At 31.4% G+C, this 27,485-nt stretch overlaps 1 protein-coding gene across 4 annotated transcripts in view; it reads left to right on the top strand.

Moving 5' to 3' along the window:
• LOC143059226 (cardioacceleratory peptide receptor-like) overlaps positions 1-26,548 on the top strand; it is a 148,883-nt gene extending 122,335 nt beyond the window's left edge. For all 4 annotated transcript variants that reach the window (XM_076232706.1, XM_076232703.1, XM_076232704.1 and 1 more), the window contains 8 exons: positions 6,098-6,230; positions 10,055-10,158; positions 14,546-14,639; positions 18,178-18,302; positions 20,096-20,255; positions 21,305-21,424; positions 22,075-22,255; positions 25,276-26,548. In XM_076232706.1, coding sequence (XP_076088821.1) covers positions 6,098-6,230; positions 10,055-10,158; positions 14,546-14,639; positions 18,178-18,302; positions 20,096-20,255; positions 21,305-21,424; positions 22,075-22,255; positions 25,276-25,519 — 1,161 coding nt within the window. In that variant the 3' untranslated portion in view covers positions 25,520-26,548. The remainder of the gene's footprint in view (positions 1-6,097; positions 6,231-10,054; positions 10,159-14,545; positions 14,640-18,177; positions 18,303-20,095; positions 20,256-21,304; positions 21,425-22,074; positions 22,256-25,275) is intronic.
• The last annotated feature ends 937 nt before the right edge of the window (positions 26,549-27,485 follow it).

Below are 27,485 nucleotides of genomic sequence, written 5' to 3'. Positions count from 1 at the left end.
TCTTTTCGATGCAATCGTTTTTGTTTCGTAAAACTGTAAATCATTTCTTCTTTATGGATAATGAGTTTTGAACATCGGTAAGATACATGTAGTTGCCTCTACTTTTGATGAACACCAAACCTTATATTAGGGATGTGGTTTATATGCCATATGATATTACAATGTACCTGATATTTGAGCTGCGTCGGATAGAAATCGACTTTACACAAATGCATATCAATACTTTGGATTATTTACTTCGGGTTGAAAAAAATCAAAAAATCAAATTTTTATGCAGAGTTTATAAATGTTTGAAAATTGGGTTGATGTACGAATCTTTCACAATAGACCAAAATTTATCCTTTTAAAAACTGATTGTTCCACAATCAATCAAAATCATATCGGTGTGCATGTAAATATATACATGCACTTGCATAAGGTCGACTTCTATCCGATGCAGATCAGTTCTTATAATCGTTTGTAAGAGTTTGACATTTTAGCAGAATTAGAGATCAGGAGCCAGTTTCACACAAATTGTTAAAATAATGAAAAAAATAAAATAAATAAAATAAAAATTACAACTTAGATTGAATGTAAGAATACAGAATTGTTCATGATTTACCAACAATCTTAGTCGTAAACTTTGTTTTCTTGAAACCGACTTGCATGGATGTTATTGCATGTTATTAAAAAATATTTACCCACATCATGAAGATTGCTTTGTAAACGTCTTTCAAAAATATAATAGTGATAGCCTATGCTTGATTTTGATATTAGGTTCCCCGATCTGTCAAATATCAACTTTGCACTTCGAGCTCGGTCAATATCAATGTCACAAAATTACGATCTCACATGACAATTATAATTGCTTGATTAGTAAGGGAGAAAATGTCAACAAAACGATAAGATAAAGTACGTTTTTATCAGACAAGTGGAACTGTCAATTTCTTTGAATCGGTACTATTTTGAAATGCATAATTGAAGTCCGATGAAACCTACTAGAACTTTCATATATAAGAGTCTAAATACTATACTATACATATATGATTTTTCAGAAATAACATATTCTTCCATAAAACGACAAGGCTACATTTTGTATTTAGCGTTATATGTCGCTGCTGAAAATCAAATATTCATCTATACATCTAAAAAATTAAATTACATATCCCAAAGTGACAAGTATCGGAATTTATTACTTAATCATTCTGGGTTTGGTATGCATAGTAGGCAGAGGAATCTGTGGTGTTTTGAACTTTAGTAACTACTTGCAGACTTAACAATTCAAATAACCCGTTGTGAATTCAATTCGCGAGAAGTTGGCACATCCTATGACTTTTGTGTTTTTCTTTCTCAAAACAGTAGTTTAGAGTGTTTAACGTCTCTTAAGCAAATGAAGGTTTTTAAGCCTGACAGGTTTCGCCTTGAAATCAGTTAATTATTTGATAAAAACCCCTACTGTTTAAGACGGTTGTATAACAAAAAAATACGTTCAAGTTATCTATTACACGTTCAGGTAAAAAGAAAAAAAAAAAAACTCCGCGGAAAATTTAAAAAGAAAAGTCCATAATCAAATTGCAAAATCAAAAGCTCAATTAGTTTAAACAATGGATAACAACTGCCATATTCCTGACTTGGTACAAGTTCCAACGTCATACGTTGAAGTTCCAACGTTTATATATACGTTCAAGATTTAATGTAACACGTTCAAGTTAAACGTTACACGTATTGTGTTTGAATATTAACAATCATCTTCATATACAAGATCAACTGATTGCTATGCCATAGTGACTTATTATGTCAGAGTCAATGTCTGTATTTGTCAAATGACGTCCAGGATGACATGAGTGTATGTAAATCAAATATCCATTAATTCCATACATCTAAAAAATTAAATTACATATCCCAAAGTGACATGTTTCGGATTTTATTACCAAGTCATTCCGGGCTTGGTAATGATATTATGTTACAAGGCTTCATTTTCAATGGTTCCTGTCAGTTTGAGTGTCATCTGTTCACTCTTCTTGTCAAAAATGGCACTGAGATTTATTTTATACAAAAAAATAACCATATATATGAAGGAATAAAATTAATGAAAGACTTGTCGGTATTTAGTATTCAATTTCACTATATCGTTAGACGAACAATTGCATCTAAGTACCCTTGCTTTCAATTTATCTATCACAAATTGATTTGAGAAATTATGCAAATCTATCGAATATATTATTTCAGTCATCCTGTCTTATCATATTAATTATACAAACCACAACAACCATCCACTTTTGGTAAAACTTATAATCAAATGAATGAAAAAATGGTATATAAATACAATGAATATATGATCAAATTACACACAGCAATATATAATATTACTGTTGATAAAAGACCATGACGGTTTCAGCAGTCAGTAGTCAACATCAGTAAACAATATCTTATTTAGAAACAGATAAATAAATAAGTGCATCAATTTAATTCATGGATAAGAAAACAAGTGACAACGTTAGTATTTATTGTAATCAATGGTACCAGGCTTATATGTGGATACGCCAGACGCGTGTTTTACATGTACTATCTTTCTTAAGTTTTCGTTGATAAATTAAGAGTTGAAGCATAACAGTAGATACAGTCGACCTGCTATTCTTTTAAGGTCACTTCTGGTCATAAACTCCTTATGTTTTAGAATACTTCAACGTCCTCGGCTTACAAGATTTGGATTTGCATGAGTCTCTCATTTTACACAACTACGTATTTGTATTTTAAAGTAATTTATTACACTGTTTCCCTTGTAATATTTCTCATGTTTCTTGCTTGTTTTTTTAAAGGTTATTGAGACGATAATGATATCAAAGAAAATTCAAATACATAAATCGAAAACAAAATGACAACGCCATGGCTAAAAACGAAAAAGACAAACTGCAGTAGCTAAAACGTACACTACAATGAAAACGAAAAAATACACAAGAACCCATCAAAAACAGGGTGCTCTGGAAGCGTACACAGATTTTGCGCCATATGGGGAACCCGTCGTGTGTTCTTGTATTTTGATCCAAGTATTTTTGTGTCTCTGTTTACTTTTAATAGTATCGGAGAGTGTCGAATAGTGTCTACTAATAAAACAAGTCATTAACGAAAGGGAAAACAAAATTACAAAAATTACAAATTCTTTCCATTAGTCCAATGCAAAAAAAAAAACAACAAAAGAAAACCAGATACATTACGCCAAAAGGAGAAATACTTGCTTTAGTAATCACCTAGACTCTGCTAATAGCTGAGTCGATGAAGAATACTACGAAAATTTTCCTTCTCTGATCTTGTACTAACATGTCCTTTTATAAGGATTGTCATTTTTCTACTTGTCGTTCTATACCCAGAATAAAAAAAAAAAAACAGAATTTTGATCTTCTTAATTCTTGTTGATTACTTTGCTTCAGACATAATTTAAACTTATTGAAAGCAACGAAACCATAGCTTCAATTCATAAAAAATGCTTGCCTCCGCACATAGAAAATATTTTGCAAATTAAGGAATAATTACGTTGTTTATTTGAGATACCAAATATAATTACGGATTTTCTTTAAGCTCTTTTTTCTAACTATATTATACTTCATTGTTAATTGACCAACTAAGGAAGATAAAGAAAGGAAACACCGTACTCAAATGAATTTCACTAGACAAACACATATAGAATTATCAAAATAACCGAAGGGCTTGGTGAAAGAGCTCATAAATTGAAGAAGATTTCTGATCATTTTTTTTTGTAAGAAATAGAACTTGAATAACAATATTGAGTATCAATATTTTTTATTGTACAGTGAAAAATGTTTAAACCGAACCTCTTCGGGACTTAAGCTTTTGTTCGGGTTTGGCTGATGTTCGGTTTCATCAGGTTCACAATGCACATGACTTGGTAAGACGGTGCTACACACATGTTTCGTTTATACAGGATTCGGTTTAATCAGGTTTCACTGTATAACAACATCATATTTCAAACATAACGCAACCAAACGTGTACGTGCAATAACATGTTATCATATGAACCTAAGACAAATAAAACTCAAAATTTGTGACGTCATCAGTCAAATGCTAGCTTTGCTAGACAATTGAGGCGTTGATACTTGACTTTTGGTGAATTTGATCCCGCGCAAGCTCGTGCTATATAGAAATATACTCGTAACGTGGAAATTTGATCATTCTACAATTCCTTTAAATTTAGAATAAATTTGAAATGAAATTGGTTTTATCAATAAGTAAATAACATGATATAATCTGGAAAATTATATTTATAAAAGTCACATATGATTTCACTGTGACGTCACAAACAAGCTGGGCATCTAATATTTGAGATGGAATTTCCATTTTACGCATAGCGGTTTGGCAAAATTGAATATGTGCTAATTCCTAATCCATAAAATGTTCTTTTCATAACTATCTATGTTTAAACATCTTTTAGAATAAATTTCTTTTTCAGTTAAGAAATACTCGATATCAATCTTAATATCCATGTCCATGATATTAAGATATATAAAACTGTTTGATATTCGCAATCAAGGGCCAAAAACGACTTCTTATCATACCTTCTCCGTAGGGCATGTTATAATTGTAGATTTGTTTATGAATTGTTATTCGTTTTACTTATGCATGGTGTATAGTTTGTTTTATAGTATGTTTACACCTGTTTTTAAATAGCAATGACGAGTTAATTTTGTCTGTTTGTTTTGTACATTTTTTTTATCAAAAAGTAAGATAACAAAAATAACGAGCTCAAACGGAAAGTCCCTAACCAAATGACAAAATCAAACGAATGGATATCAAACTATCATCATTTGTCCCACTGCAAGGCTTTTTCGTGACACTTTGTTCACGCATCGATGTCAGTGTAATGGAGTTTAAGGCGACTGTCGTACAAATGAGAGGTTTAGCACTAAAAGGCTAGGTTCAATCCACCATTTTCTACATTTTCCTCATTTGAAAATGCCTGCACCAAGTCAGAAATATGACAGTTTTTGTCCATTCGTTTGATGTGTTTTATCATTTGATTTTGCTATTAGATTAGGGACTTTCTATTTAGAATTTTCTTCGGAGTTCAGTATTTTTGTAATTTTACTTTTTTCTCTAATCAGTGGTTGTTATTTGTAGAAAACCCGGAAATCTATACCACACATCACAATTGATCATTGTTGACGTTTTTATGCTTGAAATCTACAAAGTAGTATGTTTCACTCCTGATTCGATTATGAATGTTTATTTCTTTTCCAAACTTTTTACAATGCAAACGTTTGAAAATGGTAATCACACATGGCAAAAACAGATATCTAACCAATGTAAATCTGAAAAACACGTTGCTGGTAAAAAGACAAAAATTTAAGAAAATTTAATCAAGTTTGCAATATTTCACAACGTAATAAATGGATAAAATCCTTTCGGGACAATTCATATCAAATTGCTGTAAGAATGATGCACAGTAAACATATATAAGACGGAAGCATACTTTTTTCTTGTACAGTTTAAACTATTGGGTTAAGCAGTATCCATTTACAGCCTTTTTAATTGTCGATGTTAAAGGCAAATACCCTTTAATCCAATTGTCAATCGTTACCATGGCTTGATCAAGTTGAATAGGAATTATGAATCCTGGAAGCTATTCTGTTTTATACAAAATTCCCGTTTAAATCAATCAACTTTTGGAAAACAATTTAATTCAGCAATCAACTGGATAAACCTAAATCATGTCATGCTATATACATCAATTAGTCAAAATTATGAAATTTGTTTTAAGGTATCGTTTTCAACAATATAGTTTGTTTCCCATTGACTTGCTTTGTTTTGAATGAAAGTACTTAATTTTTACAATGAAGTAATTGAGATAAGCGGTTTTCAGGGTGAAATCTGTTCGCTAGATTTATTGTTTCCGGTGGATCGTCGTTAATATTTGTGAATTATTTCCTTTAAGCTCACTTAGCCTTCCGGGTTCGCTCGCGCGCGCGCGCGCGTGTGTGTGTATTTTTTACTTAAGGGGAGCAGGTTTCTTTTTCCGATTTATTCAACTCTTTCATCTACGATCATAGAAATCTAAATATCTTAATTAGTCTTATTTTGAAATTTGTCACTTTCTAATTTTTAGGAAGAACAGTTAGCATTCTTGATATTTTTGCTAGTGGTTACAACTATTGGTAACTCCATAGTTCTTGTAGCAGTGGCTGTAGCTAAAACTAGATCCAGAATGACCTTCTTCATCATGCATTTAGCTATTGCAGGTCAGTATTTTTAATCGTTAACAGCCGTCAACAATCGTAGATACTCGACAATTTTCGCTAGGCTAACAATTACATTGTTTTATTCGTAGCGAGGATCACCGAGTAGTTACGATTTTTTGTTAATTTTTGATACGATGTTTCTTCATCAATTTTTTTTCGATAGTGTTCTAATAGTTATTCCTCTAATGAGTAGGAATATTTGTAGAATTTACTAGAAATATGTGGCAAGACTTTTTTTGTTTCAAAACTTTAAAATTCCTGTTTTTATTTTAAAGCCATCGACCGATTCTGCAATTACTCCATTGTTTACTTACAGCAAACATTTTTTGGTAAAACAAATTTATGACAGTATGTTTATTACAAACACATTTTGACGTCTCAAATTGTTGGTTGCACTTCACAAATGTTTTCCTTTCGTCTTAGTCGAAAATTAACTGTATCTAAAAAAGGGACAAAAGATACCAAAGGGACAGTCAAACTCATAAATCTGAAACAAACTGACAACACCATGGCTAAAAATGAAAACGACAAACAAACAACAGCACAGACGACACACCATAGAAAACTAAAGAATAAACAACACGTTCCCCACCAAAAACTAGGGGTTTAACTAAACTTCATTGATATGATAATTTGGAATTGTCAATACAACCCGATTGCTACAACGATAACATGGGACTATTAAGAACTCATTTGAATTGTAGGTTATTGTAATTCATATACAATGTAGTATTGTTCATTGTACATTTTTGTATCAATGCCAGCATGCCTGCTTATTCTCCCATGTATATATTTCTTCTTAATAGGTTTTCCAACAAATATTCGAATAAACACGAGTGATTTAACACAACTGACACAACTAGTTATATCTTTGTTTCAATACATTATACCGATTACATTCTCCATTTAGTGTTCAGTGATGCGTGACAAAATACATCAAACTGACCGGAAATAATGATGTCTATTTTTATAAATAGTTGTTTTTGTTGATTGATTGATTGTTGTTTTTTCAAGCAGAAACAAATTGACCAGAAACGGTCAATGATCATCTATTCTAGTTTTTTTTTATCCAATTTGTAGATAATTATAGAATTTCAAAAATAGAAAAATATTTTACGAGTGTCCAAACAATTGTAAAACGTCAAATCACTGAACTGCGTCACGAGTTGATTATTTTTCGCCAATTAAAATCTTATTTATTCTTTTTATATTATTGACCATAGACCTTTTCAATCAGAAAATAAAATAGAAAAATGCAAGACACTGTATCTCCTTCTACGTGTTGAAACGCAACAGTGTCTTTAAGTTCATCATGTTCTTTGTTACACAATTTTAGTAAATATACAACGTCAGAGAAATTATTGTTTTTCATTTCTTAACTAAATGTTTATTCCTTTTTTAATGTAATCTTATTTTATACATGCAGAATTAGAAAAAAAAAATAAATAAATCAAACAATGGCTGCATCAAGATTTTTTACGGTAACATAGATTCGAATATTCATAACAAAAAATTGATTACAAAAATTCAAAAATGTATTTTGGTATAAAGGAAGTTTTCAACGATGAAGTCACTAGTTTTAAAATATAATTTACAGTGTACGATTTTAAATCAATAAAAAAGTGAGGACACGTCGCTGGTGAAAAGGCATACAATTGAGTAGATTTAATTAAGTTTGTAATCTTTCAAAACATATTCATAAAATGTCAAAAACTCCTTCCGGGACAGTAAATTCTGCATGGTTAACAATAACTGTAAAAATAATGCAGTCAACAACACGGCGGATTGTGTTGAACGTTAAAATAATTCGGTTAAGCAGTTAAACAATTAGTGCCAACATTTTGCTGTGCAAGAAATCAAGTTGTTTGTATTCATTATTATATTTTCTTGAATAGGGGTTTTGAATTATATAAGATATATTCTGTTTTATACAATGACCATTTCAAATCATTTAAAACTTTGAATCACCACTAGGCGGTATTTAACCAATCACATTTTTATTCATTTACTAGAGGTACAATTATAGACCAGAAATGGTGAATAAGAATCGATCATTTATAGTGTAATCAAAGTTGTAATTAATTATAGAATAATTAAACCAATAATTCAAATATAGAAAAATATCCAAATGGAATTACTAGTAGAACATCAAACTAAATTCAAGGATGCGCGTTTAGAGTAGAATTTTTTGGATGTTTGAATGTTTGTATTCATGATAATTGTATAATCTTGGGCTCCTTCATAGACAAATAACACTAATTTTCTTTGGGAACGGTGAGTTTTAACCGATAAAAAGAAACGAAATGTTTAGATAACCAATTATCGCAAAATAATATCATAACCTTTTATTCTTCAGATCAATAGAATTAAGTTGTTATGTAATTATACAAGTAGCAATATCATGTTAACTAATAAATAACGGCAAATTGATTATGACACCAGATAGTGTATCTTTAACATTGAAAAAATATCACGAATCAACTTAAAAAACTAATTTATCAATTTATTACTCTTACACATGTTGCGTCGTGTATAGATATTCCATTCATATTTTTCTATGTATATTTAATTTAATCTTTTTGTCAATACTCTCTATTGTTTTTATACAGTAACAATATGTTGCATCATAACACATATTATCAACGCGCTGGTACGTAATTATCTGATGTTAAATGTAATTTTCATGTTTGTGCAACGCGCCGATAACAATTCATCATTCTTGAGTTGTCAACAAAGCCAAAACTAATGTTTGCCTTTTGCGGTCAAAACACCGATTAATTATATGGTTGATACGATATAAAACTGTCTACACATAATATCAATTGGATCTATATTTCATCATAGATTCGAATCTTTTGTTACTATGGTCAATTGATAAATGTACAATTGAAGTCTATGCTGACCATCACGATAAAAGATATCGGAGAAAATTATTGAATATATAGCTAACTCTTATTAGATCGCACTGAATCACAACCTGGACTGAATGAAGGTAAAAAGATGTACTCTTAATTGAAGTACTCTGTTTTCAGTGATTGATTTAAATGTCGTAAAATTGATAAATTCAGATCCACTGTTTCTACGTCTTTTGTATCGTTTAGTTACTCTCCCATTTTACAAAACATTTGAATTTGTAAAATAATAAGGCTTTTCTACCTCAATAATATATTACCTTAGCTGTATTTGGCAAAGATTTTGGTCCTCAATGCTCTTCAACGTCGTATTTTATTTGGTCTTATAACTTTTTTTGAAATCGAGCGTCACGTTTTTTGTAGATGAAACGAGCGTCTGGCGTAAATACAAAATGTAATCCTGGTATCTGTGATGAGTTTTAATTCCCCGGGGGGTATCACCAGCCCAGTGGTCAGCACTCTGTGTTGACATGAATTATGATTGATATGGTCATATTTATTTATTAACTGCTTACAAACTTTTGATTTTTTGAAATACTAAGGCTTCTATCCCAGGAATAGATTACCGTAGCTATATTTGGCAAAAATGTTAGGAATTTTGGTCCACAATGCTTTTCAACTTCGTACTTTATTTGGTCTTTTTTACAAAAAAAAAAAACTTTCGAGATGACTGAAACAAAATGGTTTTATTGCTACTTCACTTGTTTATAAATATATAGATATGTTTTTTTTTTTATAATCAAGGAAAAAAGAATGAAATGAAACTAGAAATGACCTTGAAACTTGAATAACCTTGAAACAGGAATAACCTTTTGTTTTCAAAGATGAAAGGGTTTCATCGAATCACTGATTTATGTTTACATAGGTTTATTATTTACTTAAACATTACTTGGTACCGTATCCTCTTTTCAGATTTGTTGGTCGGATTAGTGAGTTTAATGCCTGATTTAATATGGCGACTGGCTGGACAGTTTTATGGAGGCGAAGTACTTTGCAAAATTGTTAAATTTTCACAGGTAAGATGTCGACAATTAGTTTGATGATCAAGATTTAATACTCTGACCTTTGTAAGTCTTGTATTTTTTTTTTAATTCCGGCTGCGGGATTTTCTCGCTGCGTTAAAGACCCATTGGTGTCTCTCGCCTGTTGTTTGCTCTTTGGTCGAGTTGTTGTCTCTTTGAGATATTCCCCATTTCCATTCTCAATTTTATATTGTATTTCTTTTGCACCAAGATAAAATTTATGTGACAGAAACGTTAACCTACTATTCGAAATTGAAATGTGTAGACAAAATTCTCATTAATAAAGAAAAAAAAAACTTGCATGTTATGATTGATGGAATATTTCTAAACATTTCAGAGGAATAGACGATATTTTCAAAATGGTTAGACATGCCGTCGGAATTCATCGAAATTGTTCTCTTTAAGATTTTCATTTTACCAAAAAAGTGATAATTTTAGAAAGGCTACAGTAATTTAGCGATGATCATCCTGTCAATCAGTAAATAATATTCTAATCAAGGTTAAAATCAAAATTTAAATGAATCACATAACCTCAAAATAGAACGAAACTTACTGCGTAGTAAGAGTGCTATGGAGTAAGGAAAATGGCCATTGGTATATTATAGTTCGTTTCTGTGTGTGTTACATTTCATTTTTGTGTTTCAGTCTTGTCATTGTTCTCCTCTTGAATTTGATGCGTTTCCCTCAATTCTAGTTTGTAACCCGGATTTTGTTTTTGTTCTCAATTGATTTATGAGTTTTGAACAGCGGTATACTACTGTTGCCTTTATTTATCTACACTCGTACTCTAATATATGAGTTTTTGGATGACAACGTCTACCCACACGTTGCGAAACATTTCGAAAACAACATGGATTGAGAAAACAACTACCAATCAGTAAAGGACGAAAAACTTAGAATTTGCAACTAATTTTAATAATATTAGAAACCTGCTTCATATCTCTACTTACGTCTAGCAATTTCCAATGAGGGTCATTTGAAAACCAAACTTAACGACACAAAAATAAAAGATATTATTTCAACTTCCCATTTGTAAACGTTCCATATCTAAGTAGAACTTTTACAATATCGCCTACCTACAGAGTATATATTTATCCCAGTTGTTGCGATGGCTTGTATTTCCTAAATATATTTCTGATATAATATAATTTATGCTTAAGCATATTTTTATGTTTTGATCATATCTTAATACATATGGTCTGCAAATTAGATTTAACCTAATTTCATAGATGAAAAATCGAAAAAAAAAAAAATCCTCAGGCTATTAATCCAGGAGGAAAACTCTTATCGATACGCTGAATAATTCTGCCTATAAAATCACAGTACTAGAGATTAAAGATATTGCATAAGTATTACTGTTGAAGTGAGAAAGCAATGACTAAACATGAAATTATTATAATGAACAAGTACAATTTTAATTTGAGAAAATGCATGTTTCCCTTGGATCATTAAATACTACAATAAAATGTAAAACATTTAGTGCAATTGACATTATTTCGCGATTAAAGAAAGAAAATTATTCTGTTCAATTTAGATTACATCGCTGCAAATACATCTTGATTGAAACATTCATCTGATCATGACTTAATCAAGGTTGCGTTAATTGTCATCTTCACGTGATTATAAAACATTGTTTTCTCGTTAACACATCGTAAATCGAAAAGTTATTATTTTCTGTGTTAACTGAAATCGTCGTAAAATGTGTCTGATTCTTAACATTAAAGAAAATGTTAAAGTTTATTAAAGAAAATTTGTCATGTTTTTAATATCTTGAACACATTAATTTCTACAGGTCACTGCAACTGAGCGAAAAATTGAATTTTATTATTTGAAATTAATTATATTTCTTTGAAATTATTCTAACGCAGTGATACCTTCCGATTTAAACGGTGTAACATTTTTTATCCATTTTTATATCATAAGCAACGATCTGCGACTGTTTACCCTTAATTATAATCATAGCAAGACTTCGTTAATAGTCGCATAAGAAAATGTCTGATCACATAACTTTATTAAATTTCTACGATTCCTTCGAATCGTGAGGTCATGCAAGTAATACAGTAATTTAATATATCAATGGTGAGACGATAATCTTTCGCTTAGCAATTAAATGATGCAAACGATAGAACAAAAAAACCCAACTTTTTTTAAATTTCTGCCTAGAAAGGTTGTGAGAGTTCTGCGTTCCAACACGATACCTCTGAGCTCTCACTTAAAAAATGCTACGTTCCAACCGAAAATTTATCAATTCCAATTTGACATTTCTCAGCTGCAATGCATAATTTCTTTTTTATCAGTTTAAAGTAGACATTTTTACATTGAAAATGACTGGCAATGCCATGCTAAGGATAATCGAAACTTTTAAACAACAGATTTTCATTACAGTTCTTTTGTAGATTTATTGTGTTTACATGATTTTTACAACACATGTTTTCAGGGTAGAACAGCAGGAGATCATAACCGATACGATAGACTCATTGTATTCTATTGAAATTTTTGGTTTGGTATAGCTTGTCTTTCTTTTTCATCTAACCAGTGTGTTCTTTTTACCTTGTTTTACCTATTTTGTAATTTTACTTGCCTCTTTAACCCTTTGTGTCTTCAGATAATCATCTGATTTGCCTTGTGTTTTGAAAAGAACGTCACCATTGAACATATGCACCACAGTTTTCTGAATTCACTTCAAACTGCATTTTACATCATTTTAATAAATAAACCTAACATGGGGATGATGATTATTCCGATTTGTATTGTCAATACAGAATGTCAAAGACATGACGAAAAGCTACTTCGCTTAATATCCCTGACAATGTTTTGAAATAACACTGACAATGTTTTGAAATAACAGCTTGAAAGTGATTTTCTAATTAAACATGTTAAAATTATTCAATTTCGTTTTCATTTGCGCTTGGTTTTCACAAAACGTTGCACAATGTTTTACAGTTCTTTATAATTTGCATTGATTGATAAAAGTTCACTTTTATTTCGGTTTCCAATAAAAATTATCCTAACAAAATACCTGAACATAAACTGATAAAGGTAAAAGACCAGAAGACAATTATTTGGACACAAAACACAAAATAAAAAAACTAAACACTGAGCAAAACAAATCCTAACAAAAAACCTGGTTTATCGCAAGTGCTTCGGACGGGTAAGGGAATTCTCCTCCAAATGCAACATCCGTATTATATCATAAGAACTACAGTTACCTGACTTCAATCGTCTAAACTTTTGTAGTTTTTCTTTAAAAGACATGCACAGTGCGAAACCTTTATGTTATACACACAATAGTGAGTAATGAACTGAATATTTAGTACTTCTAGGATGTTCGAGCTGACGGAAGCCAACGAACAAACCGGACTTAAGTAGCACGGAGTACACTGGACTGAACTTTGCATTTGCTATAATAGTATTATGTCTTGTTTGAGACAAAATGTATACAATATTTCCATACAAAATGATGCAGTGAATGTTCTGTTTAGTGTCATGAATTTTTGATTTTTTACAAATCATGTCTCAAATTTATATAATTGGGAAATCTTCCCTCAATAATTAAAATTTGACGAAGTAATATAAAGAGTAGAAATGTTAAAGTAAATTTATAGTAAAACAAAACTTGTATAGCTCACGAAACATGTATATCCGAATGCCATGCATCGAATTAAAATGAACTTCAATAAACATGATAAAACAAACAAAACAGGCGACAAAAAAAAAAAAAACCCGTCCATCTAAAATCGTGAGATGGGAATGAGAGAAGGCTGTTTAGCTACAGATTCAACAGGTTAACAGTTTTTACTCTACTGTTACCAAAATACCTGTTTCGTCACTCATTCTTTTAAGTGTGGTAGTATTAATAATTTTGAACAGATTTTTAATCATTTGCGACAATCAATCGGTTTTTATCAGGATCGACATGTGAAACACACGTAGGCATATACAGGTATTAACGTCTTGTTATCTCATTATAAACCACGTGACTGAAGAAAGCATATCTCGTCAGTTCACAAGAGTTATCGTAATTGGTCACAAAAGGCTATTAACGATAATGATCATAGTTTAACATTTTCCAAATCTGTTCTACAAAGCTCTACGGGTTATTAATCAGTGATAATAAATCATTGTTTCTCCTGTGAAAAATGTACTGCAATGACCAAGACCAAGTTGGGTAAAGATTATTATATATAGGCTCAAGAGACTTTGTCCGGAAACGGAAATATTGACGGTCGGACGATCGGATGTAATTTATCATATTGTTTGTCGGCCTCAACACTGTCGCAACTCGGGTAATAATGCAAATACAGATAGCTAATTTCCGTGTTCAATCAATTTGTTTACTGTTAGTGTATATTTGTCAATAATACAGTTTTCTTTCTTCCAGTGCCTTGTCACATATGGATCAACTTTCGTCCTTGTAGCGTTAAGTATTGATAGATTAGATGCCATAGCTAGACCATTAGGATTTTCCACAAGTAGTAAGATAACCAATTTAGTTTTCTTTTTACATGAATATAACAGTTTCTAAGATTCCTTAGCTTTAATTTCTTTGTATTACAAATGGACGTCTCGGTGTTGATATCTAATTTAGATGTTACTTAACATGAATATAACAATTTCTAAGTTTCCGTAGCTTTAATTCCACTGTATTACAGGTTGACATCTCGATGTTGTTAAATCAGATTTAATCCAATATTTGTTCTCTCACGAGTGTCCCCTTTCAATTCGATTGACATTGCAAATTGACATGTTATCATTATGTAGACTTTGGTCGAGTAACATATATTTTTATCCCAAGGAATTGACAGTATTGCGAATCAACGGACACACCAACAACACAAACATACCGTATACAATTACATCGATTTATAACAGTATACTGTTCTTCCATTCATATTGTTTCTGAGTCTACCTCTCAGGACCTTATATTTTTGTTAGATATTTTGTGTGTTTAACGCCGCTGTTTATCACCGCTTTTTGACTATTTCAAAGCGGCCAGTTTATATTAGTGCAGGAATAGGGAGTTCTCGAAGAAAACCACAAACATTTGATACGGAGACTGATAATCCTAGTCAATTACGATTAGAGTTGAGTGCACCATACGAGCGGGGTTCGAGCTCACAACATTGGTGTTAATTAGCTAGTTATTGCTTATACCATTCGGTCACCGAGGCCCCTCAGGACCGTATTATAAATGAAATATACTCATAGTGCCAATAGCTAAAAACATGGTTAAATAATTTCATTATTCTGGCGATTTCTTGAAAATGGTTCTCTTTGAAGTACTTGTAATTTATTTTTTCACCTAATCCCAATATGCAGAGACAAATGCTTTTTTGTGAGGAAGTTTTGTTTTCTACTACTGTGAATTCATTTATTTTCGTGAGTATCAATTTTTCTGAATTGCTGAAAGCTTGCATATTCGTGGACATTTGATTTCTTGCTTTAGCCAATCTCCTTGTACAAAGCATAATGAAAATATGATATTCGTTGAACATTTGAAATCTTGGTTCACCTGTTCCCACGAAACCCACGAAAATTGGTGTCTAACGAATAATAATGAACCCACAGTAGTGTTGGTCTCTTTTTCATAACATTGTATGTTTTGAGTCATGATTGTCCTTTCAAGCATACAAAACAATAAACAGGTATCGCCACAGTAGGTGAAGTTCTAAATTGCTCTGAATCAAAATATTTCCTAGCTATAAAACCAGGTTTAATGCACCAATTGATACATACTAAAATGCCTGTTCCTACATGTAGTTTTGCATATGACTGTTGTTTCCATGTGATTATGGACTTTCCGAATTGATTTTCCGAATTGATTTTCCTCTGAGTTCAGTATTTTTGTGATTTTACTTTTTCCTATACGTTGATGTGTTTGATTTTACCATTTGATAAGGAACTTTTCATTATGAACTTTCATCAGAGTTCGGTATTTCTGTTATTTTACTTTTTTTCTATACATTTAAAAAATAAGTACATGTTGAATGATTGCAAATGAGACAATGTTTTCCGTTATTGCAATCCTAAACGAAGTACAATTGCAATCATCACAATGTCTGATATCAACGCTCATTGAAGTACATGAAAGTTGATTACATGTGATCAATCCCTTAACTAACGAAACAACTTAATTTTGTTTGTTGACCACGATTGAAAGTCCATGACAAAAATGTTTGAATCAACACTTTGCACATGTTTATAACTACATTTCAACAGGAAAAAGTCAGACAATTTAATAAACGACTGATGATTCGACATGTTGATTAAATGTCTACTAGAACTTGTAACATTCAAAAAAGAGTACCACATTAATTTTGAAATTGTAAAAGGGGATATAAATAAAAAACTTACATTGCTTTTTATTCAGATTCTAGTGTTTTCTCTTCCTTGATGTTGTGCCACTTCAGGCGTCGTCTTTTGTTTTGACTTTCGTCATTTTACCCCTACTCCACAACCTGAAAAAGATCAAAATCCTTAATTTCTTTTGTGTTAAAGATATCTATAAAGAGACGTTCTTATTAAAATAAATCTTTTGCGCGTTTTAGTTTCGATAACTTCATAAAATTGTCAGTGGCATTCAAACTAAAACATAGTGAAGGGCTAATCAATAAAGAAGTTGCAAATTCAAACATTTCATAATCTTGCTTAGCTATTCATATTTAAAGTTTTATTTTATCAACAGAAAATTAACAGTAGATCGTTGGATAAGTTCTTTTGACTAACAGTATTTCAAACGACTGTTTGACCTCTCAGTATCTTCAAATTTGAGATCAAACACTGAGTACTACTACTTGAATAAACTTGACGAACATCAATTTAACACTAAAGTGAGATCATTGCTTGTGTTTTTATAGGTTCTAATATTGATTCTGATTTTGATAATTTAAAGCATAAAATAAATTTGTATTCCTATACAGTAACAAAACATTAAATTCAATTGTTATGTCGATATCATTTACTATCATTTCTGAATGGATTTTTCACTCATAAACTAATTCCTTCGTAAATAATTAGAGTGCACTGTTTAAAATTCAGTAGCTGCAACTTATAAAAGTCAATCTAATGATTTAGATTTTGATAAATATTTTTAAAGGCATTTTTAATCAATTATAAGTGTTTTCTATCTTGTACTTTTATTCTGTGTCGTTTGGCCTTTGATGGAGAGTTGTCTAATTTGCAATCAAATCACATCTTTTTCATTCAATACAGAGACTGTTACTCATATTACAGTATAATGTTACTCATATTACAGAGACTGTTACTCATATTACAGTATAATGTTACTCATATTACAGAGACTGTTACTCATATTACAGTATAATGTTACTCATATTACAGTATAATGTGTCCCCATACTTGTAGTGTATGCCCTTATAATTTTTTCCGTTATGGTTTTTTGCTTGTAAAAAGTGAAATAACAAAAATACTGAACTTAGAAGAAAATCAATTTGGAAAGTTCATAATCACATGGCAAAATCAAATAACAAAACGCATCAAAAACGAATCAACAAAAACTGTAAGAGAGCTGTCTACATATTCAATTGTATTAATTTTTTATTTCTTCTACTGTATTTTATTATGTCATTTTAATCTCTTGTGAAGAGTTGTCTCATTGGCCATAAAACCACATCTTTTTATATTTACTGCAGGGACTGTTACACGTGATGTGTGGATGCAGTTTAATGTAACCCCGTGTTGTATGCTTTTATAATTTTACAGTTATGTTTTTTTTTTTGCTTGGAAGAGATCTGTCTGCATATCCAATTATATTAATGTTCTATTTATTCTGAATGCTGTTCAACCTTTTACTTGTTTGACTTTATCAATATTTTGATATGAGGGTCACTGATGAGTCTTATGTAGACGAAACTTGCGTCTGGCGAACTAAATTATAATCCTGGTACCTTTGATAACTATTCTACTGTATTTTATTATGTCATTTAGTCTCATGTGGAGAGTTGTCTCATTGGCAATTACTAGTATATCACATTTTTTTTATTTTTTTTATAGAAGCTAGAAATAGGATACTTGTAGCCACAGCTTGGCTGATTGCAGCAGTATTCTCCATTCCTGCCGCTGTTTTATTTAAGACAGATCAATGCATGATAAATTTACCATCAATTGTACATTGGAAGGTAAGTTAATGGAATTATGATTACAATACTTTTGCATTATAAATTTGCCAACAATTGTAAATTGAAATGTGAATTGACCAGATAATGATTACGAGACTTGTGCACACCTATCATAACGGGTGCCATATGTGGATCAGGATCTGCTTACCCTTCCAGAACACCTGAGATCACCCCTAGTTTTTTGTGGGGTTCGTGTTGCTTATTCTTTAGTTTTCTATGTTGTGTCATGTGTACTATTGTTTGTCTGTTTGTCTTTTTCATTTTTAGCCATGGCGTTGTCAGTTTATTTTCGATTGATGAGTTTGACTGTCCCTTTGGTATCTTTCGTCCCTCTTTTGGTATCTTTCGTTCCTCTTTTAGTAAACTTTTGTCCTACAAAGCTATTGATTTCTATTGATTTTATTTATTGCAATTGCGACTGTCAAAAACGGCATAGTTGTATTGCAATACAATTCGGAAATAAACATAGCAAAAAACAAAAAAAACAAAAAACAAAAAACGAAGCAAACAAAAACAAGAGTCTACAAAACACTAAATCAAAACTAAGGTATAAGCAACACAAAACCCAATCAAATATTATGAGGTGATAGCTGAGGAAATGTATGCACTTGAACTGTGAGATTGCACAATAATCAATGTACGTACGGTGAAACCTGTTAAGACCGAACCCCTTTGGGACTTAAGAATTTGTTCTGTTTTGGCCGATGTTCGGTTGTATAATGTTCACAAAGCATACAATTTGATATGACGGTGCTTAAGAACAAATTTTAGTTTATACATGTTTTCGGTTTATGCAGGGTTCGGTTCAGCCATGTTTCACTGTATAACATATTCTCCAAATAAAGGCTATTGATATGCGTGTGCTTTGCCTTGTTTCCTTCTTATATGGCACAAACAGCATAGAAAAATTGAAAGCCATACTTCGATATTTATCCCTTTGAGCTGTTTGAAGAATATTAATGTAAATGTCATGAATGGGGATATCGCCTTGTTCGATATTCTGTGGTGCATTTAATAGTCTCATGACTTTGAGGCAAGCTGTATCTTAAAACATTTAATCTTCCGATTTGACGTCATTGTACATGGCCGATCTTGCAGATGACGTAACAATTACAAATTTAAAAGTGAGCAATAATATTTGACGTCATTTAAGGAACTGAGAACAAACAGCCAATAATGATTATTAAAAAGATACAGCGAGACCTGACTCAACCGAATGCTGCATAAACCGAAAACCTATATAAATCAAACATGTTTTTAGCACCGTCATATCAAGTTGTATGCGTTGTGAACCTGATAAAATCGAACACCACCCAAAACCAAACACTATCTTAAGTCCCGGAGACGTTCGGTTCAAACAGGTTTCACAGTATAACCCAGTCAAGGAAGATATAAATCGGCTGAAAAAAACTAACATAACACGTGGCAACTTGGCAGAAGTAATAGACATTGTTACCTTTAAAATAACAATATCTGATGTTCATTAGTTATTATGTTTTAATGAGCAAAAACATACATTATTCACTTATTTTGGGTGGCGTTCTTCTCATTTTGTTTTAGAATATGAAAATCATTAATCTTACTGTTTTGTATACAATAAACTGCACGTTGCTAATGACGTTCATACATATACAAGATAATTGGCAAATAACATGAATAACTATGTGTTACATATGTTTGAAATGTCTGTTACTGATTTGTTAATAAGTAACACTTTTCATATTTATGTAACCATTATTGCTCTAACCGTGTTAATTAGTCCTGTACTTATTATATCTTTTTTGCTTTTTTAGATATATGTAACCATTATTGCCTTTGCCGTGTTCATTATTCCAGCAATTATTATAGCTTTTTGTTATGGTATAATGGTATATATCATCGTCAGCAAAAATTCGGCATTGATGGCGACGATGAAAAGGAAGCATGAAAGGAAACCACTTTATTATAGACCAGGTATGAATTACACAACAAAAGGGGGAAGTTATGTCGTAAAATAAAATCATGGTGACAAATACAGGACAAAAGACAATTATGTAAGCTGTGACATGTGTAATTTCTAACAAAATTTAAAAAAAAAATAAGACGTGTTATATAAAAGTAAGGTGGTGTAGTATGATTGACAATGAGACAACTATCCACCAAAGTTCAGGTTATGAATTATAGGCAGTTCTAAGTCTTTCAACAAGGAGAAGGAAAACAAACAGTTTAGTCGGCAAAAAAACTCCACCAGCATGAACATATGAAACGACTCAATTAAGCAAACTCGGGGCATAATTTACTAGAATAACAAAACAAAGTGCAAAATAATAAAATTGGCAGACATACACCAACGACAACCACTGAATTACAGGCTTCTGAATTGGGACAGGCACATTCAGAATGTAGTGGGATGGAACTAGACAATGAGAGCTCACTCCTTCCCTAACATGGGACAGTAGTGTCACAATACAACATACGAACTATAAATCAGTGGGAAACGGCTAACTCGTCTGATGGATATACACAAAACAAATCTAACAAAAGAACAGTAGCTGCGGTGAATTAGGGGCAAGTTTTTCGTTTGGTCTGTGTCATATTTGTTGATGCCATGGTATTTTCAGGTTAACTTTCTATAATGGATTGTATTCATTCTGAACTCTTTAGGTGACCTATACTAGCATCGTTGTCCCGTGAACCAATTGCAACAATACAATATCTACCTGTTTAAAAAAAATATAACGGGATTTGTTTTAGTGAAATTAAGAAAAAATATATTGAACAGTGGCCAAGTTCAGGTAAAAGTGATAAGCTCGATGCGCATTACCTTAATTGTACTTTTTATCAGTCTCGTATGTTTGAGATATTATCCCAACGATAAGTTTTCTTGATTACGATTTTCTGTCACCATCTTTCTCGAGTTTGATCGTTTATACGATATCATTAGAAACTAAAACAAAATCTATTGGCATCTATAACATATGCTGTATTGTTTTCATTTTTTTTGACTGATTTGTCTTTTACAGAATTAAAAAATCAACGAAAGAAAGTTTCTAGTGTTCAACATGATTCTAGAGCCAGTTCCAGAGGAATAATTCCACAAGCTAAAATCCGAACAATAAAAATGACTTTTGTTATTATTTTAGGTAAACATATGTTAATGCAATTTATATATTCTACCTTTAATTATCACCATACAACAAATTTTAACGGTGCGGCACTGTTTGTATCCACAAGCTATAATCCGAACAATAAAAATGACATTTGATATTATATAAGGAAAGCAATATCCAATGCAATTTATAAATATTACTCCTGATGCATTTCGGTGCGACACCATTTGTTTCATGTGATAAACACACCGTTTTGAAATTATTGTATGACAAAAACTACTTCTGGTTGGTTGTTTGGTATTGAGATTATAATTGTATTGACAACAATTAGTTATAGAGTTTGGAATACGTTGAGGAGAAGAAATTTCATACCGTTGACCTTTATTTGCTTTACTAACCTTATTGCTTATTGGAACACAAATTGTATATGTTGTGTGAAGTGAAATAAAGTAAAATTATTTTGATAAAATGTAATAAAAAGCCAATGGAAAATGTTTTAAAAAAATGTCAAAATCCTATTTTTAAAAGACGTTAATAACCTTATAAGAAACGTAATAAGCGAATGCCATCATTTATTGAGGATATGAATTGATTAGACATAAAGTAAAAATGTATCTTACCTGTCGACCTTTATTTTGAATACAGCAATATTCTAATAACTATGAATATGTATATTTTTTTAGTATTCATTATGTGCTGGAGTCCCTACTTTTTGTGGAATTTACTCCAAGTTTATGGACATATCAAGTTAAACCACACAAATATGCTGATAACAGTATTTGTTCAGAGTCTGGCACCACTAAATAGTGCAATAAATCCTGTTATTTATGGAGTATTTAGCACAAGAATTTGCCGACAACTTAGGTATGTTTATTTTCTATAATTAGTTTTTCAATTTCTTATCAAATCTTTGCCTATCAATGCTAATTAAGGCGGTATCAAACACCCTGAATCAAATTAATTTGGCTCGTTTAATTTTTTATAACATTTTGACAAAATATTTACTTTGAGCCTTTGAATAAAAAAAAAACGGAAAAAAATGAACCAAAGACATTTTCAGAAACAGTTGTTAGATACTTAGCAATTTGACAAACACTTATTTTGATCATTGAGAACATTGATATTTCTTTAACAACAGAACGTGATTAATCGTTCAGCTGACTTTTATAGATTTATCTCCCAGTAGTGTTATATACTAACTTAAGGAGAAAGTAGTTATCATTGTTAAAACCTCGTAAATCGATTACGAAGGACACATAAATGCAACAAAAATTGGGAATGAAAGTATAGAGACGAGGTGTTTTGCACGAAGCATCCGCTACATGACCATATATCAAGTTTAAATATCATAATCGGAATTATGACATAATCGATAAAATAATAATTAGGCGACTATACTGGTATCTGAAGGTCATTAATAACGGAATATGTCACTATTGAGTTGAGATACATACCCAAGGTATTTGTAAATTTCAGTAAACAGCACATCCTCCTTATTGCGCAATACAGCACTATGAGGTATTGGTTCAGCTCATTTTCGAAAAACGTATGGTGTCCTTCAGTTTCTAGCTTTAGCGTCATATTGGTCTCTGGTAGAGAATTGTCTCATTGGCAATCATATCACAACGTTTTATTTGTATACCATGTATACATACAGATTGTGTTTTAACATGTATGAAAATAGTACACAAACGTTTATCATAATTTGAGCTGCGTCGGATAGAAATTTACCTTATGCAACAGCATGTATTCATTTGCATGTGTAAGACTTTGATTGAATTTGTAACAATCATTTAAGGTGGTACCTAACACTACAGGGAGATAACTCTGTAAAATCAGCCAAACGTTTTAATAACGTTGTGTTGTAAAGGGAATATTAAGCTTCTCAATGATCAAAATTGGTGTTTGTCAATCTGCTATATAACCAGTGTAAATTTTCTGATAAGATGGTTGGTTCAAAATTTTTGAAATTTATATATTTTGGTTAAAGGTTCAAAGTAAATACTTTGTAAAAATTTCATGAAAATTAAACGAGCCAAATTAATTTTAGTGAAAGTGTTGGGTACCACCTTACGAAAGAAAAGCCTAAGATGAGTTTTGTTCTATTTGTAAGATTCTGATAACAATCTTGTCAAAAAAATTGTAAACAGTTACTGACTTTTAGAAGAGATTTTTTTCAACCCGAAATAGGTTATCAGATGTAATGATATTCGTTTGCAAAAGGTCGATTTCTATTTGACGCAGCTCATTTTATGTCGTTTAGTTCATAATGTCTGTCTCAATGTTTATTTGCAATATAAAAAATGAATGCAGCCTTATTTATGACACAATGTCAGTGGTTTTTCTCCAGCGTCCGCCACCAATAGTTACTCCTGTTATCTGTTACGAGTGTATTTAGTCCATGTATAAAATTTACGGGTGAATTACTTTCATCATTTTTTTTTTCATTTGTTTTATCTACTGCAGTAAAAAGGTAATAAGCACACGTTGTGTTGATCTTATTTTCCTTTTGCACGATACAAGACAAGTGTGCATGGCGATGTTCTCATTTCTACTTTTTTTATATAATTAAAATTCGAATTAATGTAAAGCTATTTCAGTGTTAGTTCTGCATTCAGTGTGACAAGAAACAATATATGTAGCAAACCGGACACACAATTCAATAGTTTTATTGACGTGAATAGTAAATAAAACATAATTAATAAAGGGCCTCGGAGGTCGAGTGGTCTAAGTAGTTACTACTGTAATCAATAGCCAGTAAACACTGAGGTTGCGAGTTTGAAACCCGCTTATGCAGGTGCACTCGATTCCAATCTTAATTGACTAGGATTGTCAGTTTTCCTATTGAAGATCGGTGGTCTTCTCAGGGCACTCCGGCTTGCTCCTCCAATAAAAATTGGACGTTACGAAATATTCAACAGCGGTGCTTAAAAATGGCGTACAAAACCAAAATGAATAAAGAAATAAATGACTTACGATAAATATAGAAAAAATTGTAGGGTCAGTAAAAAGTAAAAACAAAACTTAGTATTGCATATCCGGTTAACCTTATAACTACATACTATCGGGCCATCTAATTTATTACAGTGGAACCTGGCTTAACCGAATCCTGCATAAACCGAAAATCTGAATAAACCAAACATGTTTTGAGCACCGTCAAATCAAATTGTATGCGTTTTGAACCTGATAAAACCGAACATCGGCCAAAACCGAACAAGGTCCCGAAGAGTTTCGGTTTAAACAGGTTTCACTGTATTTCATACCTTCCTGTTTTGATAAAAATTCAAGTAGAACAATTATACCATAAGATAATTCAATCATGCATGACTTCATTACAAACTATATTGACAAGTAATGTGTATTTCTAGTGGGTTATTGGGACAACACTATCGTTACACATGATGATAATTGCACATTTGTGTATTATTATCTGACAACTATAAATGAAATCAAATCTTTATCAATGTCCATGCAGAAGACATGTGTTTCTTGAATAAAAGAACCTAATTCAGTTTAGTACTAACAAATCATTTATCATTTTCCATCTCATATGTTCACTTGTGAAATAATATAATAGCGTTATTGACGACCAATCATCCAATATGTTTTCTTTTGATACACAAAGAATGCCAGTATCAATTCAGAAATATGAGTTGTTTTTCGTTTGTTCGATTTGTTTGATCAATTGATTTTGACATGATATAAAAGAATTCCCGATTTGAATTTCCTGTGGAGCTCGCTATTCGTATTTGAAAATTGCACCTCTTTTTGTCATTTTAAAGTATTTAAATTTGAAGTCAAACGCAACTAACTTTTTTTTTCTGTTTACTAACAATTTATGCTACAAGCTGATAATTGTATCTCATTTGTTTTGTATATTTCAGACGATTCAAAGCAGTAAAAGTCATATGTGATATATTTCCTTTTTGTGCTGACCAAACTAAAATGCCATCTGATCATTCTACAATGGTAACGGACAACACGTATACATTTCGACGTCAGATTATTTCACCTAGCAGATCTATTTATAGCCAAGGGGAAAGTTTTCAAATGGAAACATGTGACCTTATAGCTAGTGTTTTGCCTGACAAAAAAAAACCCAGCAATTATAAGAAACTAAACGAATAAATTATTCCATTTGTGCACAAAAAGGACAAACCTTTCACATATTTTACAGAGGTTATTAAAGAACCGATTTCCATTTAAAAATACTCATGTGATCAAGACATTGTATAGCGGGAATGACTGAAAGAAATAATGATGAACACGTGTTGCAATTTGTCTAACTAGCAATGAAACAATAAACAAAGATTTACCTGGTAAAAATAAGATGTAGTCAAATCTCGAAACATTGAGTGGTCTGTTTACAGAAATGACTAGCGATTAATAGGGTATTTTAAAATCTTTTTGAGCGCCAACTAACAATATAAAATGTACTTTAACCGAAAACGATGAATATTTATTATGTTTAAAACTAATTGATGTTTAAGTTGGTTGTTACATGAACAAGACAATAAAGGGGGTACACGTCTATTAAGGAGGACAATCTGTACACAGTACTGATATATACCTTAAAAAAATAACCCATCAAAATTAAAAAAACCCAGCCACAAACACCTAATCATAAAAACACGTTATGTATACTAGTATTAAAAAACGCTTTGAGTACTTAAAATGCTATTCATATTTTTATCAAAACAACAAAACTGTTACCAATAAATATGATAAACAACAACAAATAGCCAGTGAAGTGCATTGTCCTGATTTCGGACATTCACTTCGCAACCTCTTGCAATAGTGCGGGTTAAAATAAGATTATATTATAAAGAGTCTTGAAAGATACCACAGGTACAGTCAAACTCATAGATCGAAATAAACAACGTCATGACTCAAATAGAAAAAGACAAACAAACAAATAATAGTACATAAGACATAACATAGACTAAAAATAAGCAACACGAACCACATCAAAAACTGGGGGTGATTGTAAAATCATGTATGCACTTGTATATAGTCTTCAGAAATTTCAATGTTGAAGTATATAAAACAAAGGAATACTTGTTCACAGATATAATACTTACGTTCTTGCTTGTTATTTTGTTATTTCTGCCTATCAAAGGAAGTTAAATGATGTATAATAAAATTACTATCAAACTATCTTCATTTTACTAATGGCAAATCACAGACAAGTTTACGAACTTAAGTCATAATCTAAGGATAATGATGTAATTGTAGACTATTTATCCTTCATAAAGGGTAATTCGATAGAATAATAGGAAGCATACAGATATATGTTTCCCTTAATAAATTAGAAATTTCCGCAGTCATAAAGAAGTTATCGATTTCACATCCAATCAGGTAATATCAATATACAGCTAAAACTACATCATTTTATAGGTCATCATGATCCCATTTCATTAGATTCTTAAGAATTGAAGCCAATGATGTGGTAGGACATTTGTGTGGCATTTTTGAAGCTCAAATTATTTTTGTGTATACTATCATTGCAAACAATGCAGAACGAGATATTGCAAGTCGCATCTAACTTTGGAATATGTAATTATGAACAACACAGTATTCAATCAGCAGCCGATCATTGTACCGACATTGAAAAATGGATGACCAACCAAACAAGACAATGATTTAATAGTACAACACACCATAATGTCATAATGTACGTAAAAGAAACTAAAATTGGTCGAAAATGACAAAAAAATGTTTATTCGACAAAAACCGTTCATTTAATTCTTGGAAAAACATAAAGAACTTGCATATCTTTATTTATATGTGTCTTAAAAAACTCGAGTACAGGATGAAAAAAACCTATCAATTAGGTGGTTCAGGAGCGATTGATTTACTTTCATCATTAAAAACGCTGGAACCCAAAACTTTTAAGAACACATACCTTAATAGGAGGTAAGTTATATGACCGACATATAAGATTTCAAACAAAATATTGTTATGTATGACATATAAGTGATGGAAAGGAATCATTTAGGTCAAACATGCATATGGTCAATCGGGGCCTTGGTTTCCGAGTGGTTTAAGTAGGTACTACTGTCATCACTGAGTTTGTGAGGTCGAACCACGCTCG

Source organism: Mytilus galloprovincialis, chromosome 14, assembly GCF_965363235.1.
Source record: "Mytilus galloprovincialis chromosome 14, xbMytGall1.hap1.1, whole genome shotgun sequence".
In the NCBI taxonomy this organism is placed as follows: domain Eukaryota; kingdom Metazoa; phylum Mollusca; class Bivalvia; order Mytilida; family Mytilidae; genus Mytilus; species Mytilus galloprovincialis.
This window is presented reverse-complemented; position numbering and strand designations above follow the sequence as displayed.